General features: G+C 44.8%; 1 protein-coding gene across 1 annotated transcript in view; it reads left to right on the top strand.

Annotated features, from left to right (window-relative positions):
- Nucleotides 1-18433, top strand: part of LOC311023748 (serine/threonine-protein kinase Nek9-like) — a 268007-nt gene that overhangs the window by 27410 nt on the left and 222164 nt on the right. Inside the window, exons 2-3 of the mRNA XM_084025764.1 lie at nt 12087-12129; nt 13561-13771. Of these exons, the coding sequence (XP_083881890.1) occupies nt 12087-12129; nt 13561-13771 (254 nt within the window). The remainder of the gene's footprint in view (nt 1-12086; nt 12130-13560; nt 13772-18433) is intronic.

Here is an 18433-nt window from a genome sequence, read left to right as displayed (position 1 = left end):
CTTCTAATGCGGAGGGCTAATTGTTTATTTCTTCATTTCAGTCCCTTTCACTCTTGTCTTTTTGCGGGGTGATTCGGCACATACGCTAAACTGTTTGATTCGAAAGTGAAACAATAAAGGGTATACAAATAAGTATGCAGCGCTTCCAGGAGATGCCTGGCTAATAATCTGCCTGTGCTAATCAGTGCAGCTGGGCCGGGAGAGTTGGCGCTCTGACACCAGGCAGCCACGCAGAGCGTTGGGGAAGAGGCAAGGATGCGAGCCAAATCCAGCTTGTATCTCCCAAGTGGAGCTTCACAGGAAGGGGGGTTAGTGCTGGGTGCAGAGAGAGAGAGAGGAGAAAGCGGCTTCTGTACCTTGGGATGCCTGCCTGCCTGTTCGCTTGATGCCTCCATAGAAAAAGAGAGGATGGCACTTTTCCTTAACAATTGGCCTGCGAGGTGACAAAGCTGATATTATGGTAATGTCAATCTAATCACAGAGAGAGATATCTCCTCCTTGGCAGAGGAGTGGCCTCCCCGATATCTCAGGGTCTCCCAGTGTGTGCCCCCCTCGTGCGTCCCCTCCCCGCCTCTCTCACTTTGAAGATGATCTCTTTCTCTGGACAGGATGGCACATTTCTCCAATTGCAGCAGTGAATGGATGTGATGCATTGCAAAAATAGCATGTTTTTTTTTTTTTTTTTTTATCAGCGCGTTGAGTTGATTTCCCTCGATGGTTAAGGCAACCTGGCAACTTGGCACTGTTCTCTGTAGTTTTTTTTTTTTTTTTTCCACGACTGCCTCCTTTAAACAGCTCATTTCTGTTCCTCCATCCTTCTTCCTCTCAAACATTCCTCTGATTTCACTCCCCGCTTCCTCGAGCGATCCCCGATCCTCCGTAATATGTAGCGCGAGGCTCCTCCACCCGTACATGTCGTTTTGACCTTTAAATGTCATTTGCAGGTGCAGGTGTGTTGTGGCGGCTCACCGCTAATGCACACATTTGATAAGAAACTTTATCTATCCCACAATCAAAGAGGCTTGTGAGAAGGCTGGTTGGTCTGCTGACATCCACACTAAACCGGCCCTACAGGAGAATCCCCCCTCCTGAAAAAATAATCTTAATATCATAAATGTCTGCCAACTGAAAGAAAGGCAGAGAGAAGGGGGATGGGACAAAAGAGGAAGAGAAATATATGGTCCAAGACATGCAAGACCCTGACTGTGCTGAGCCAGGAACTGGCTTTTTTCCCTGTGATCCATCCACGACTGAACTCTCTGACACCTCATCTGCCGCGCTGACGAGACGTCGCCGTGCCTTAATTGAAGTGGGTTTGTCTCATCCCTGCTCTCCCATGATCCTCTTCTCTATGGGTCAGTGAGAGGTGGGGGGAACCCCCTTGAGTACACAGCATTGGTGGGATTGCTATTTGCCTGCTACCGCCCCACTGAGAGGATGTTAGATTGAAGTTATTTTATGCTTGGCTTAACTCTCTTTTCCACTCTTCTGCATCGTATCTCCTGCTCTCTCTCCTCTTCCTCCCTCCTTTTTTTTCTCTCTCTCTCTCTCTCTACCTTACCGCTCCCCCGATCCCTCCATTCTTAAAACCTCTCATGCAGCAAGAAGGGAGGAAGGCATCCGTTACAATGTGAAACTACTGTGATTTTATGGAGGTCCTGCAGTTGAATGGGTATACTTTTCCCAGTGGAGCTCAATTCTGTTTGAAATGGCTCTCATCTTTTCTTTTTCTTTTTTTATCTCAAAATGCATTGGATGGGTTTTCAGAATAGGCAAAGATCCAAGGGTGTGGAGAAGTGCCTTCTTTTGCTTACTTTGTTAAGAGTAAGTTTATATATTATTGCTTTTCTCCAGTTATTAGTAACGTCCAGACAGAGTTTAGTTGTTTACACCACAGTAAGCAACAGCACATTGTGCATTTCTTGCGTGCGCGTAGGCCCATGTGACGTCCTACATCTGTGTGTGGTATCCCACGCCAGCGCGTGTTTCTTTAAGTTTCCTGTGCCGATGTGTGTGTTCCGGAGTCGAGCCTGTCTGTAGCTCTAAGTGTTGTGCGCATTAGGGTGATGAGGGTAATGATGTGCGAGACAGTTGTGTTTTGTGCCAGGGCGACCCTGCGGCTCACACCCCATTCCAAGCCCAATGTGTTTCTGATTCTCTTCATCCCTCATCACCAGTCAGCTTCTTCTGACAGCGACCACATACATATGAAGCTGGCCCACAAGCACGTGCACACGCACGTACACTGTATCGCATGCATGCATATGCAGTAAACACAGCACACACACACACACTCTCACGTCAAAGTGCACATATTTACGGCCACATCAAGGTATGCGTGCACACACTTGATTCTGACCCAGCTACCTCTTGTTTTCGCTCCCATGCAAGCAGAGAGCAATATTCAACCTCATTCCAAGGGTGAAATGGTGAGGTCATTGCATAAGTAGAAGTCAGCCTTGATTCACCATTTCGAGATGCAAACATTTGGGTCGACTCACATTCGCCCATATAGACGCACTACCAAAAAGCTGTCAGAAACATGGCCCTGCATATTGATTTCTCAGTTGTCAATGTTATTAGAGAGATGCCTGACATTCCCCGTGTTCCCCACCTTCCACTGTGGGGGTCTGGCTGGGACACAAAGGCAAATATATGGCGAAGCCTTCTTCGGCACGGCTTACCTTTTTATGGTTCACTGCTGTAATTGGCCTAAGGTGAACATACCCCGCTCGACACTGGCAGTAATGTATTTGAGAAGATATTGAAAAAGCTGATGAGGGAGACACAGGATGTGTTGTAGAATACAAAAGTTAATAACGGTGGGGATTTTGACGAATGGATCTCCAAATGTGTCCTGATATCGGTCTAAATTGCATTCTTTTGCTCACCGTTTCTCCTGTTTTTTAATTTATACATCCTCTCATTGACTATGCAAGGTGCTTGTGCTGTAGAGGAGAGGCAGTTCCCACTGTGTGGAGGATAATGCATGCAGGAAACGCACCGTCGTGCCATGTATATATAAATGTCCGCCGATGCAGCTCAGACAACAGTACGAAAGCATCCCATACTGTCATCAAACAGACGCACAGTGAATGTGTCTGAAAGAGTCATGGACTCAACACTCATACAATGTGCTTTTGAGTACATACATATCATTTTATTGCTGCATATATCACCCCCACACTGAGACATCTGAAAAGAGAGCATGATCTATACCAAAACATTAATCATCATTCATTGTATGTTAATAAATTCAGAATTTCTCCATTTACCATGCGGACGTCCACGCGTGCTGGAAATGCAACCTTTCCAGAGCTCATAAATCACACACACTGAGTCATCTGACAAAGTACCCCAAACACAGGCTGAGGCGCTGCGATCCCTAGGGCACAAACACGCCATCTAATGTGGCGGAATCAGAGCGGGAACCGGAGCCTTCTGACGCCTCACGCCGATGCTCGGCTGCCAACCCCTGCCAACAAGGAGCGTTCGCCGCGACCTGGGAAAATAACAGGCAGAATCAGAGGGGATCGTGGGATGCTCTCTGTCTCTGTCGCGCTAGTTTCCCCGTCTTTTTTTTTTTTTTTTTTCCTTCCTCGCTGCCTCCAGGGGTGGAGGCCATGTGCAAACAACAACACTTACACCCCGAGGGTTGGTTGTTGCTGCTTTACAGCGGGGACCACCTGTCTTTGCCTTATTAGACAGATTTCACCATTGAAACTTTTAAAAAAGAAAAAAAGGACTGTGAATAATGTTTCTTCCAGCACTTTCAGTCGCCTGGTTGTGTGAAAATATGGAGTCTTGGCACCATTTTAAAAATCCCCCGCCGACACAAAGCAAGGGAAAACAAAAAGCATTTGACTCGGAGTGCAGGAGAGAGTATTTATGTGACTTTGTGCAACTTTATTTAGTCTAAATAATACATCTATGCTTCACACATTGCAGATAATACATACATACCTTCTAGGTAGGTATTTAGTATTTTAGTTTATTATTTTATTTGAGTTATTCTGCACTCTGCGCTCTCTTTCATTCATTTATAAAATTCAAATTCCTCCAATCTGGTGGTTCAAGGAGATTACCAAAGCACGAAGGAAATCCGAGCAGATACAATAGCGTCTCCTCTCTACACCACGGCACAGATGAAGAGAGATTTATCTGCGACCAACTTCCAAGCCCAGTAATAATGGGTGCTATTCAGGTGTACGGCTGTTATTTGTGAACCTACATGACAGATTAAATTATTTTTAGCCCGCGGGGAAAGGATCGCCATTGTGTTTCCCTTTACACAGAATAATCATGTCTCTTTACCTTTTTTAGCAAAGTGGTCACATGATCTCTGCGCTGTATACACTTGCTTTATGCTTCAGATTAAAAGATTAAAGGCTTTGTGGCGAAGAAAAAAAAAGACACAAACAGCAGCCCAATGAATACCCATAACCATAACCATGATACCGTCGAAAAGAGGGCTTCGAGTCAGTGCTCCAGTTGTGCTGTGTATACATTATAGAGGGGACCCTCTGTAGTGCGATTAGGAAGGTAATGTCGTCACATTAATGACCGGAGTGTTTGCAGTGTGCAAAATGAGCGTCCTCTGATATGCAAAGCACTTCTGCGCCGAGTGCAGAAGAGTCTGTATGTATGGAAATTCCGTGGAAATAGAGACGCTAGTCTGCGCGCCATAGAACAGACAGCATTATTTATCCCCTTTTCTTCTTTTCTCTCATTTTTCTCCCTTTTACCCCCCTTTGGGTCCCTGGATCCTTTCCCATCTCTCCTCTGTTGCCCGGGCCCATCCCTGGCCCCTGGAGACCGGAGGACGAGTGGTTATTTCTGACTCCGGAAGATGGTCGTGACTAATTGATTCGACATCTGATGGAACGTGTGTAACGTCTCTTTTCTCCCCCCGCTGCTCTCGCCTCACCACTTGCTCAGATAAGCAGGAGCCATTAATGTATTGTGCATATATTTATGTACTATAGGACTGTGTTTGATAGGAGGAATGTGTTTGTGCCAGCGCTGTCTGTGTTCCTCTGTAAACCCCACGTAGTGTTGTCCCTGGTAATCTAAATTATTACTGGACTGTTTGATGTCATCCTTGGAGAAAAGAATTTCTGTATACCAGTGCATTCCCATTGGTCTCATAACAATGGATTATATGGCTAACACTCAAAATACTCCCACTTATGTATCTGTTAGATCGCTTTGTATTGTTTTTACATGTTTTTGAGATGTTGCACCACATAAACACAATTGATCCCAGAGGTGCTTTACTGTAGGAATGCATCTACTTCACCTATTGAAGTTTTAGTCTTCTCCCCGCCTCTCCTCTCCCCACCGTCTCCCTCACCTCTGGTCCACTATCTTTGTCTTTGTGGTGTGGTTTTGGGAGGAGTCCAGAGGCCTAATGAGGCGGTTCTGATGGGCCAAGTCCCACAGGTCTGGAAAGCTGCAGCAGGCCACTGTTGATGTTCACTCCAAAGTACCTAATTGATCTAATCGTTTAGCTGATTGGTCAAAGTCTCCGGTGGGCACACGAGGGATGAACAATGACAAGTGTTTAGTGGCTGCAGTCCGGTGTCTTGTCTCTAATTATAATAGGCTGGAGTTAGATGGGGCCGTGTGTGTGTTTGTGTGTACATAGATCCCTGTTTATGAATTGTTTGTGCACCCGAGGTGCCTGCGTGTCTGTCTGCTGGAATGCCTTAGTGGATAAAAGTTTCTCCTCACAGTTTCCTTTGCTTATCTAAAGTTTCTGTTTATTTTTTCATTAAATCTTGATACCTAGAGTATAAAGTTCTCGTTCAAGCCCACACGGAATGGATAATGTTTTGCATGTAATTTTAATGAACAGCGCAAAGTATATTTCAAAGAAGTACCCTTCATTTACATCTTTAAAGGTCTACAAAGCAAGGCACAATGGAACTTCTTTTATGAGGAGGACACATTCAGTATATCGTCTGGATGTGGAGAAGGCCACTAGGGAATGATCAAGTGTGCATCCCATCGACCCGCATCCTCTTCCCCATTACCCTGACATTTCATCCCCACATTTAATTCCAGGCCTTTCTAAAGAGCAGGTAATAGTGCAGAGGGGTACAGGGACCCAGAATTAAGCAGTTTTACACCGAAGGGTAATTTGGTGTGATAAATGTGCCGTCGCCAGTAACTAATAATACATATTTTAAGTAGCAGCGGTGCGGCTCCTCGGCCCAGTAAAGGTAGCATCATTATTAATGTGGGAGTCGCTGCGTGTTTTAGTCAGGGTTGCGGCACCAAGGTCAGAGCTACGTTTCACTGAATTAAAAGCCATTTTGAGCTATGGCACTCCTAATCAACTCGGACCTAAAGGTGCATAGCTCAGTTATAATGAGGCACCAATGAATTTAAATAAACAGCAAGATCTAGTGATTTATAAAGGCAATGTGCTATCCTTATAGCTCGTTAGCCATGACGGATACTCTTTATTCTCTGGGCCTCTTTACCCACAGGACCCTGAGCTTTTAACCAAGTAATGTCTGCCTCCATTGTCAGCGGATACGCAGTCGTAGCAGGACACTTATCCCCGTCATTATGAAAAGTGGAGACACAATACAAGAGTAATGGTAATGTATGCCATCCAAATAGGTGATTTTTCTCCTTCCCTCCCTCCGTTTTTTCGCCGATGTAAAAAAAACTACCCCAGAGTTTTAGGCCTATGAATTCATCATCATATTTTCACAAAGAGGTTTTTCATATATCCTGAAAGGAAGCATAATCCTTGATAGTGGAAATGTTTTGCATTTAAAGGGGTGCTTTTGGTCGGGGAATTGATGGTGATGTTCGGGGGGGGGGCTGTCGAGAAAAGGAAAGTTCTAGTTTTTAGAGTGATCACTTATATGAATTATAATATTATTTTTGAGTGAAAAGAGTCAGTGGCTTATTTCAACTACTTTACTTTGAAATAATAGAAACTTCTGCAGTCAACGTGCCGCCATTAATATGCTGATTAGGAACTTTCTAGAATAATGATGTTTGATACTCTCTCCATCTCGCACATTTTTTAGGAATGAATTCTTAAACAGTCCCTCCGTCTCATAGCAAAGGGTAGCTTTTTCCCTCTATACTTTCCTTTTTCTATTCCAATATTGATTCGGCCTGTTGCAATTACAGGTATTAATCCTACTTTTGCATTTCTTAATCCAGTGACCCTGAGAGTGTAGTTAGTGCTTCAGCTGGGGCCAGGCGGGGCAGTGAGGCATGCACTTGTAGCCGCCTCCGGCTGCCCTCCTGCCGTTCTTGTTGGGGCATGCCAGGGCATTAGTCACTTCATCAGGTTCTTTGTTGCCCGCCTCTCTTTTGTGTTGCCCTTGAAGGACGTTGCAAGCAAAGCCATGGCTACAGCCTCCTCTTCACATCTTGATACAGCTCATTCAGGGGACTTTTTGAGAAATCAGTGGATTGGGACGGGCCCTCCCCCACGTCTTTTTTCCAACCTCCGGATCAGGACGTTTTCCCCTCTAATTGATTACATCACAAGAAGCCCACCTCATGTTAAGAATGACTGTTTTCTTGGCTTCCATTTAATGACATAACTTTAAACTCCTACAAGGTAAACACTAGTATTCTGTCACGGAGAGAATAATCGCTTCCCGTAGGTACCACATCCTTTTTGCACTACACTTTTCTTTGTCGATACCCGAGGCCATTCTGAACTCAAATTGACATCAACTATTTTCATTTTTCCAAAGGACAAAAGTGATGACTCACCTCCCAAAAAAACACACTTGTTTGATTTCCCACGTGAACGTAGTACGCCGTGACACCCATAGCTTTTTGCCATTCAAAGACTCACTCACTCAGCCTCTCACCGTGCTCCACATTTCAGAGTAATTTTCACTCCTGACACCGCGGCTCTAGCCTACTTGCCAATTTCTGTCTCGGTTCCTGAATGGGCGATTTGTAAAGCCATGTTCACCTCAACACTCAGAAGATTTACTCAAGAGTGAGCTTGCCAGGTGTTTGAGCTGTCAGTTCGCTCTGTGTTCACAAACTTGCCGAAGGGAAAGTAACAGCCATACTCAGCCACTTGACTCAGCCAACAGTAGTAGCTATTGTAGTAATAGTGGAATACATTCGGCCGCTACTATTGATTTGTAAATTCCAACAAAAAATGCTGGTGATGATGACATTTTGCTTGTTGGAAGTTGGTTTCCTGTACTTGTTTCTCTGTAAATAAAAAAACATTACTTGCATATTCTGAACAAACATAGATTTAAATGATTAAGTAACTGATGTCTTTACATTTCAGGCTGAAAAGGAGTCTGTGTGATCCAAACACATCACTTTAATATAATATGTGCATATGCTGTTGTCTCCTCAGCTCATGTTTTCAGGCTCGACATTCTCCGGCTTTTCCTTTCCTTGGTTACACTCCCGCCTTCCTCATCGCCGCGGTTTATAAACAAGCTGCAGTTGTTTTCCGGGGCTTGAGGTCATTGATTTGTCTGCCTCTCCCTGTAGGTCGTTGAGGTCACCGTGGCCCCCGGAAGCATCAAGCTTTCGAAAATGAGAAGCCCCGCACGGCTCTCCCGCTGGCGACCGGGAGCACCCCCTTGCCCGCGCCCGCCCTGATGATTAATGCCACCCCCGTCCAGCCACAAACCTTTCTGCCTCAGATAATGCCAGGCAGCAAGCACGGCTGACACTTTTAATGTATAATTAAGTAGAAAAAGTCAGCACTGGCTATGCAAATTTTTTAAAATGATAAATGACGCTGTACAGCAGCAGGGATTGATTTGGTGTAAATGAAACTAATTAAGGAAATGTCAAACATAATTAATAAAACAGGTTTAAGCTGCAAAACATTGTCAATTGAATGAATGAGGAGGCATTGGCTCCCATTGTTCAGGCTTTATTTAGGTCTTGTGTTTAGCTTGTTCCCTGCTCCAGAATGCTCTCTCCCCTCCTCACTCCCTCCACCACCAATTCCCTGAGAGGGGGAAAATAAATTTGCTTGTCTCTCCGCTGACTGTAGAAATTAATTGCTGAAATCTTGTCCCATCCAAGTGTTACATTCACACGCAGGACATTAACATAACTAATTTGAAAGAGCTCAAATGACTGCATAATGGAGCTCCGTCACCATGCATGACAGTCGCTGGTCATACCAAATTAGCTTGGTTTTATAATTGAAAATTTCCCCCCCCCCTTTCTAATTTTTACACCATTTCTCTCCTTTTTTCTTCATCCACTTTCTGCCCCGCTCCTCTTCTCGCCATGGTATCTTTCCTTTCTGTTCCGTTTTCTTGATAAGAACAAAGGTTTTATAATTTACAAAAAGAGTGCTTGACCTATAATTAGAGGAGTGAGGGGAGAGGGGGGGGGGTGCCAAGTGGTGGTGGCAGAGTCAGATCCTTAGTCCTGGTAATGATGCTGGAGACCTTGTGGCCCCCAGGGAGGCAGAAGAATAATGGGATGGGCTATTTTTATGGGGGAGCAAAGCAATGGGCCACCAGCCGCTGGGATGCTGGTGCCTGGGTATGGTGCAGAGCAGCAGGGGCTAGCAGGGGGCTAGTGGGGGGCAAAGGAGGGTGAGCACTCAACCTGCCACACTGCCAGCTCTCAGCCCTGCCCATCAGTTGTGTTCGTCAGCCTGATGCACCACTGTCGGCCGCTGTGCCCTTGCCTCAGAGAGGGGGGGGTAGAAACATCTGCCACTCGGATAACAGAGGACTCAAAGATACAAAATGATATCATAGTGAAGTGATGCATCTGAAAACTCTGATAAATGCACATTAATGGCCACTTATGTAAAGACCTGGGGCAAAAGTTATTCTCAGCCTTTGTTTGAACCGGATTGGATGAAACCGGTTTAATGTGTGTGGAAGCTAATGGGTGTTAAGAAAGAGTGCCAACTAACTTCATACTCAACTTTGACCATCTAAAGTAATCTTTGCAGCTTTGTGTCCCACACATTTTGCACGTTTGTAATATAACAGGGAACAAAATCTTCAGTTATAAATGCTATTTTCTTTTTTAAACGTGCAACGTTTGACCCCAGCCTGGTGCTAACAAAGATATTGTTAATAATGCGCTTGTGTGCAGAGTATTGCAGCAGACCTACGGCTGCCAATAGTTTTGGTGTTTTGGTTTCCACACACTCTAAACACCACTATTCATCATACTCCCACATAACAATTCTCAAGAGTTAAAGGAGCAAAAGAAAACAAAAACAAGAAAACAAAGAACAAAAGAATACAAAACAAGAAAATACAACTCTGGAACAGCCACGGTTTTAATCCCATTGTCATCTTTATTTCATTATTCCAGTGGGAGATTCTTATCTTTGTAAAAGTAATCTTGAATGCTGGACTGTACAGTCTCTGCATACTTTATGCATGATGGTAACAGAACAGAACAGAACTCAAATAGCGGATTTTGCCATGCTTTGCTGATGACTTTAAGGATTTCTATGTTTAAAAGCGTGGTCCTTTTAATGGATAGACCTTTATTACAGTGTTTTTGTTACTCATTATAACTTCTACCAGAGAAACTGTACGTAGACCGGTAATTAACACTAGTTCATAATGAATGTGGTTGGTCCAGTGAGCTGTAAGGAGCACTTAAATCTAATATAACCTCATATTATTAGTGGTTTTTGTCTCCTGTTTCCAAGCTGGAGCTGAAGGTACAGATTCTTGTGTTTATTGCATGGTCTTGTTTTGTAGTAAAGAAAAAGCAAAGACACACACACACACACACACACACACACACACACACACACTTACATACATAGTGACACAATTAGCAGGTTTTAATTGCATACGATCTCCTTTATCCCATAGTTAGAATATATAGCATTTTCACATTTTGAAAAAAATAGTAAAACTAAAGACAGAAAGAGATATAACTAATATGAATGTGAGGAAATGGCTTGATTTAAGTAAACAATGTTAAAAACAAGCGTTGATGTGCTGTGATGGTTAGGTTTAGGGTTAAAAAGCATTTTTTTACAAGCTTTCTGTAAAGTTTTCAAATATAATATCATATATTTGCTTTCTTGTAATTACCAGAAAAGTGCACTGGCATCGTCATTTGTAGCTGGTATATAATTTATAGTATGAGAAACCACGTAACATCCATTATAACATCCCTCAAAACATAATGTACTCCTCATAAAAATCCCTGACCTCTTTTGCACACTTTCCCCAAAAGTTTCCAAGTGGTAGTTCACCTTTCATGTTATTTCCCTTCACGCATTTTGCTACAACTCCATCGTACAACCCAACCCTCAAAATGCCAAGGGTCACGAGTCAAACATATGCAGCACGGATTACAATTTATTACCCCGCATTTGCCTGATAATTTTTCTCTTTTGACAAGCTTAGGTAAATCATATAGCCTACTCTATAATGTATGAGGACTCGGCCGGCTTGATGAGTAAAGTCCGTTGCTATTGGCTGTTACCCCTGTGGTGTTTGAGTTCCCATAAGACCAATAAGGCTTGTCTGTGTTCCAACATGACTGGGAATCACTGCAGGAACAGGTAGAGGTCCGGGTATTTATAGAAACCATATGCAAATGGATCAGTGCCACGTTGGATTGTTAGAGCAGAGAGGTGACAGTTAAATACATGTACAAAGCAGGAGAAATATATGGGCTTCTTTGAGACGAGTCTAATCAGTTAGGATGGCCTCCTCTGCTCATTTCATTTGAATATATTCAGCTTGGACTCCGACTAAGGAAGTGTCTCTCCCCTCCCATGTATATTATTCCTTCCCGCTGAAGGCTCATTATTTTACAGCAGGGTGTGTGAGAGGTGGCCCCAGTCTCTGAACTCTCTGTCGAGCCTGTATTAATCAAACTTCACACAGCGGGGAAGGGTCCACCCACTGACACGCCGTTGCTCACGCCACACTCGACAAAAGGGAAAACACACAATCCGAGCCATTACCGAAACATCTACGGCTTTTGAATATGACCACTTTCAATTTTTCCCATTGCTAAACCCCCGCAGCCTTTCAACGGTTGTCTCGAACGCAGCTTGGCTTAGAAAGTAGTGTACAACTGTGTTAAAACTGTGCTCTTCCTTTTCTCCACAGTGGACAACCAGATCTTTGCATGGGGAAACGGCACCAGCGGGCAGTAAGTGAAATCCAGTGCTTATTCCCCCAAAAATTGCTATTACATCACTGCTCAGACTATCCGTGGTCTGTTCTGCTCCGTCCAAAGGTCATTCAAATGCCATGTTGTCGTCTGACACGATACAGTACAGCAGTCAGATACTCAAAACCGGCAGACACACTAATACACAACACGATAAGTTGTTTTCCTCCTGATGAGCTTCCTTGTTAAAACTTCTCCAGCCAGGAGTGCGTCTGGCTGTAATGACATCTAAAGGCCCGGAGGCTGCAGTGATTCAGTGGCTCTCGACTCCTCAAGCAGCAGCACTGCGGACCTCAGAGAAATACATAAAAGCGGCATCTCGTCTCACTCTCTCTCATCATTTCCCATTGTCCCTCTCCTTCTCCTGCTCTCCGTCCCTCTCGTCTGTCTCGTTCCCGTCTCTTCATCTCATGATGCTTTGACCCCACTAAGCAGGTCGACGCTCTCTAGTGGGGGAGCCTATAGTTGGAGGAGCCTATAGTTGGAGCTCCATAACACCCACTTGCAGAGCAAAGGGTGAGCATCTCTGTTACACAACTGGCACTCTGATATCTGAAAACTCCTCGGCTCTCCTGTGTGTCTCACTGGAGGCGAGAGAGAGAGAGGAGAAGAGTAAGAGGAAGCTGTGTAAATTTAAACTGGCAAACTTTCTGATGGAAATAGCAGTGACCCCAGAGTGGTCTTGTCTTGAGTTGAAGCATTGTTCTAATCAATACGGGCTCTCGTGGGGACGGCGGGCGAGGACCTTTCGTTCCCCGTTTGTGGAAATAATGGAGAAGACTGTTTGTTATTTTTTCCCAGACACGCCGCAAACTAGCAGATATGGCCGGGGCATCGCAGGTTATGAAGCTGGCTCAGGGAAACAAATACAAAGAGGAGCATTTTTTATCAAGAAGCAAACAGCAGAGCTGCCGTTTGAAGCTGCCGGGAGCTCGCGGGGTCACAGGGGTGCTGGGGCTGCGTTTGACCAGCTCATCTTGAAACGGGGTCTTGGATGTTCTTTGTTGGCTCACGCTGGGGACATGGAGACAGAAACTCAACCCTCAGCCAAGGCCTATGTAAAGTCATTTGTACAGCTACTCCAGTTGGGCTGAGTTATTATTTCTTCCCTCGGAATGTAAAGCTGACCTTACTGAAATATGCCTGTGAGACACACTCTATATGGGACTCTACGGAGGAGACAACGCCGCAGTATTTCTGCAGTATATTATTTCTACATTTACTTGTTTGTTTTTGATGGTTAATTTATATGCATTACACAAGCTTCTTGTATTTACAAAGACATAACTAATTGTTTAGCTCCATCACATGATTCCAGCCGGTTTATTTACTTTCTTAAACCTTCCCCCAAAACCTCAATATGTCCTTCATGTGATAGAGAAGTGTGTATTTTCTGTTGTTTTTCTGTAGGCTGGGTGACGGAGAGAGGGCAGTGAGAGACCAGCCGGTGGAGGTTATGTTGCCACGGGAACTAAAGGAGGTCGTCGGCGTTGCCGGCGTGGCCTGTGGAAGCCGACACACCTTCATATGGACTGAAACCGGGCTGGCCTACGGTTTCGGGAACAACTTTTACGCCCAGCTGGGCTATGACGTCCAGAGGCTCGACTTCAAAGACCACCAGGTATGAGGATAACGGTGTGTTTACAGTCACGACCGAATCTAAAGACGATATGTGATTAATACCTGGTACCTTCTGAACATCTGAAACACACACAGACGTACTCATCGCATTAAAACCAATGTGATTTAATGTCTCCTTAAAACTTAATCTCTCCAGTATAAAATCATTCATTTTGAATTGTGTGTGTGTGTGTGTGTGTGTGTGTGTGTGTGTGTGTGTGTGTGTGTGTGTGTAAGGGCGGTCGATGGGGGCAGGCCTGTGTGATGGATACCTCAAGGGCCTGGATGGCTCTCTCTATCTCTGTCCTTACATGGCTTACCATACAGTAGCATGCTGCTGAACCATACAAATCCTAAATTAAGTGCTGTGGAATTGAAATTGGCTCTCTCGTGAAGTGTTCCACTTGCATTGGAGCTTAATTTTGCCTACTCATATCATTTGATTCAGTCCCTCAGTCCCTCCTTTGCTCGCTGCAGCCCATCGCTCCCTCTTTCCTTCTCATGCAAAATAAGCCCATTTAATGTGACAGTGTCTAGGTGAATGATTGCCACTCAACACTTGATGTATGAGCATGTGCGTCTGTGCGCATGTGTACTAGATTTATTATATTTCTGACAGATTTTCCCAGTCTCTTGCAGTGACATTAGCGCATTGTTATACATTATGTCTTTAGGTTTTTTTTTTTTTACGCCCACATATTGCAATTGATGGTTTTAAAAAAACAAGAAAAACCAGTAGAGGCTATGTATTTGAGTATTTCAGTCCACTCTCTCTCATTTGGCCCAAATATGGAAACCTGTTTTCATCACCTTCCATGTTTCCTGTGCAGAACTCACTATGGAGAAGCTTACTATAGCATGTAGAATATTCAAATCTGGTCAATCAGTGAGTGACATCTAATTTGTCTCTCTTTCCTATGAATTACATTTTCTGGATGGTTTATTTTAACTGCAGGATTTCAACCATTCTTTTATTTCTTTTGCATTCCAACCACCATGAAGTGTTCAGTTTTTCTACAATCAAGATGCTGTTTTCTTGTTACGTTATCCGTGTTCCTCTGGCCTCGTTCCAGCAGTAACATAAGACACATTCCCAGAAGAGAGGCTTAAGAGTTCACCTGAGACCGGCCTCACACTAGGTAGAAAGTACCCAGCCACCTGGCAGCGGTATGGAGTCCCAGAGGCCGAACCTCTCACCTCTCCTCCCTGATAAAAGCCCCTGACTGCATGACTGCACCCGGCCCTCGCCTCTTTCAAGGCAAAGGGATACAGATGGGGGGGAAACGCAGTAGCATTGGCAGAGAATGGGACCGGGTGGTGTGTGTCATAGCCACACCAGTAGCCTCTGATTGCCCCAGGTGGAGGCCACCAACCTTCTTTCATCCCTCCCTGATTCCATTTTTTTTTCAGTAGGTCCATAGCTGCTTCATCTCCAGCTATCCCCCAGACTCCGAAGTATACGATACCGGCTATTGTTGTAAAGAATCTGTAGGTTGGAACTGCCCGGCTTCACCCCTAAGGCTCCGGTTCTCCTCGCCGTCTGACATGGAGTGGTCGGAGACTGCTGAGATCGGAGAAACACTATATTCCCTTTCTTTATTGGCCTCGTGATAAGGTGTTGGGATTCCGCTCACACCTGTGTGTCCATTGTTCGGGCCCACTATGGCATCTCACCTGCTGCAGACAAGTTGAGACGGAGCTCCTGTTTAATGGTTTGATTGACATTATTTTAATGACACACCGTGGGGAGCTATATGTCTGTGAACGGACGTGAAAGTTAATCTTATTTTTTTTTCTTACCTCTCTCTCTCTCTCTCCTCATTAGGACAATGACGTTGTCATTTTCTCAGGTTTGTATGCAGAAAGGATAGTCCCTCTTTAATTCAACGCAAACATTTTCATAAGAATTAGCCGTCGCTGGCGATGTTATTGCAGTAGCTGTGGATGCAAGCCAGTATCACATACCATGGGTCTGCTTATTTAAATTTGTTAGCAGCATACCACCCACTGGATGTATGTTCTACAAAAAAAAAGCGACCGTAGGAGCATGCAAATAAACTCTGTTCCTAAGTGTGACACGTGTGCAGCTTGAGCTTGGCATGGCATCCGTGTTCAGCCTGGCTGAGCACAACTTGTTTGAATGTCATATTTATCCCTGTGTTTTGTCAGAAAATTAACTTCCTGTGAGTTTGCGGCAGAGCCGAGCATATGGCCGCAGCTCTCTAGAGATGACAGCCTAGCGGAGCGGGAGCTCGCCGGTGCCGCTGCCCTGCTCTGGCGGCAGATGCTCCGGGCTTCTCCGCGATTAAGTGGAGATCATCACTGTTTTCTTTGAGCACCGCTGTGCCTTGTACTCTGAAGTGTTCCGTTAATCACTGCCTGCCTCCCTGCCTTTTCCACACAAGCTGCCAAAGCTCTCATTAAGTTTGAATCTCCCTCTCGCCACTTGCTTGCTTACCGGCTTGATACATTGCGTGACTGAATCTATGGAGGCACCCTTTTCTGCAGGAACACAATGGTTTGTTGTACCTTTTTTTTTTTTTTTTTTTTTTGCTAGCGGGGATCATAAAAACCACAGTGCATGCTTGTTTTCTCGTCCTTTTCTGCTGTTCAGCATTCATTTTTAAGGTTCCTACTGTAAAGTAAGTGTAGCTTTTTGTGCCACTGAATGTTTTCTCTACTCCGGGTATGCTGATGTAGTCTGGATTTGAGTTTCTCCCTCAGCACTAAGATGCCGCCTTGTTTCCAGTACAGACCTCTGAGGGGAGTGAAGCTTTTCTTTGCTTTTTATTTTTTTTCTTCCAGTGGCGCCTCCTCCTCCTGCATGTCACTTATACAGTTGTTAAACAGCACTACATTAGCCTCTGTGTGCGATTATATAGTTTGTAGAATCAGAACGCAGCTGTAAAACACAACGAGGATATAGAAATTGAGTTTTCTTAGCCCAGTATCACACATCCAGTTGTGTTGTGTATATCTCCTACACAAGCAACCATCCTTTGTTATTGTTAAACATTGTGACACGCTTTAACCCTGATTGATCTTGATCTCCGACACAAATAATAATGTGATTACAGGCTTTTCTCAGCTTCTCTCTTCACAGCAGTGGAAAATAACATTAGATATTTCCTTTCATGTTAATCGCCTTGGTTGGAAGTATACCTCGGTGCACCAATAGGCCTCGGTAATGCCTCCTTTCTTCTAAAAAAAACCCCCATCCAAAATAACCTATTTGCAGCACACCCACACACACACACACACGCACACACACACACACACATTGCTTTAGCTCTGTAACGCCGTTATTCTGCACCCATCAAAGCCGAGCTTGCTTGTCCTGGTGCAGCGATCATTCCCCCACAATAGCGGGATGGCATTACCGTGCTTTTGAAAGCATTTGCATGGCAAAGCAATTGCATGCACCTTGTAAATAAAGGAAAATGATCCTGTTCATCGCAGGTTGGATTTCCTGGATAAAGCTGTGGGAAATGGATCTCTGCGCCATCTCGCTGCGATAGACAGACCCTGTTTCCTCAGCCTCAAGTTTACTTTTGCAATAACTGTCTGCTTCTTAATCTCGTCTGTCAGGCTGTCAGGCACACACACACACACACACACACACACACACAAAAAACGTATGTGGTTCTCTCTGCTGCACTGGTTACTTGGCAGACACGCTGATTAGTGCCAGTTTGCCTCTTTTCAATATGTAGATACCCAGATAGAAAGCGGGCCCTATTCATTGAGTCCAAGTACCAAAATAGCAATTGCTGTTCTCAATCAACTAGAAAGAAATTGCTTTGCATTGTTGGAAGAGGTTGATTAGTGACTTTTTGAAGAGCCTCTTGAAATGACTTTCAAATCGTGGGCCGAGTTGACAGACAGCCGGTTGTATATTAATTTTTACAGCGCAAGGTCAGCAAGTACAATGTTGTTGTTTTGTGTTTTTTTTGGCCGCGGTTCATACTGTACAAAATAAACAATTATCTCCTCCACTCAGAATCAAATCTATTCACAACTGTACAAATTGCCACCGTGCTCTCGGCGAGGTGCAGCTAATTTTTTCCCGACGTAGAAATTCCTTGTCAGGAGCAGCCAAGGGAGAAGGTGTCAGTTTGATACCACCAGCACACTAACGGCTGTGCGGGAGCATAAGTGTTTGCTGCGCTTCGGTGGCGGTGCGTTTGATTTCGACACTGACCAACGGTGATGCCAACCCTGTAGTCCTCATCTGAGCTGCCACTTGAGATGTGAACATAGACGTCCCCCCTCCTCCCCCCCATCTCCCTTCAGACTGAGGGAGAAAGTGAGAGGCTGCCAGACAATAAAGTCGCTGTATAGTTTACAATTATCACTTGTCTATTGTTACGCCGCAGTCACAAGTTATGCAGTACGTGGGAACTGAGTGTGGGTGTACAGCGACCTAAACTACTATACCCATCATCCCCAGGGGCACCTCAAAGGACGCTTGTTCTGTTCCTCCTCTCAGGCCCTGGGCTCTGCTGAAAAATGAGAGGCAAGGCAAGTGAGAAGAGAAGGAATAGAGGGAGGCAGTCTCGGCTGTGTAGGAAGGCTAACCTGCGCCTCTGGAGATCACGCGTCTTTTCAAAAAAGTACCGAGACCCATCTTCCCGACTACTCACTCCCTCCTCTGACTTGTTGG

This window comes from Eutrigla gurnardus (genome assembly GCF_963514095.1).
Source record: "Eutrigla gurnardus genome assembly, chromosome: 13".
Classification (NCBI taxonomy): Eukaryota; Metazoa; Chordata; class Actinopteri; order Perciformes; family Triglidae; genus Eutrigla; species Eutrigla gurnardus.
The sequence above is the reverse complement of the archived record's forward strand: the minus strand, read 5'-3'. Positions and strand labels throughout refer to the sequence as shown.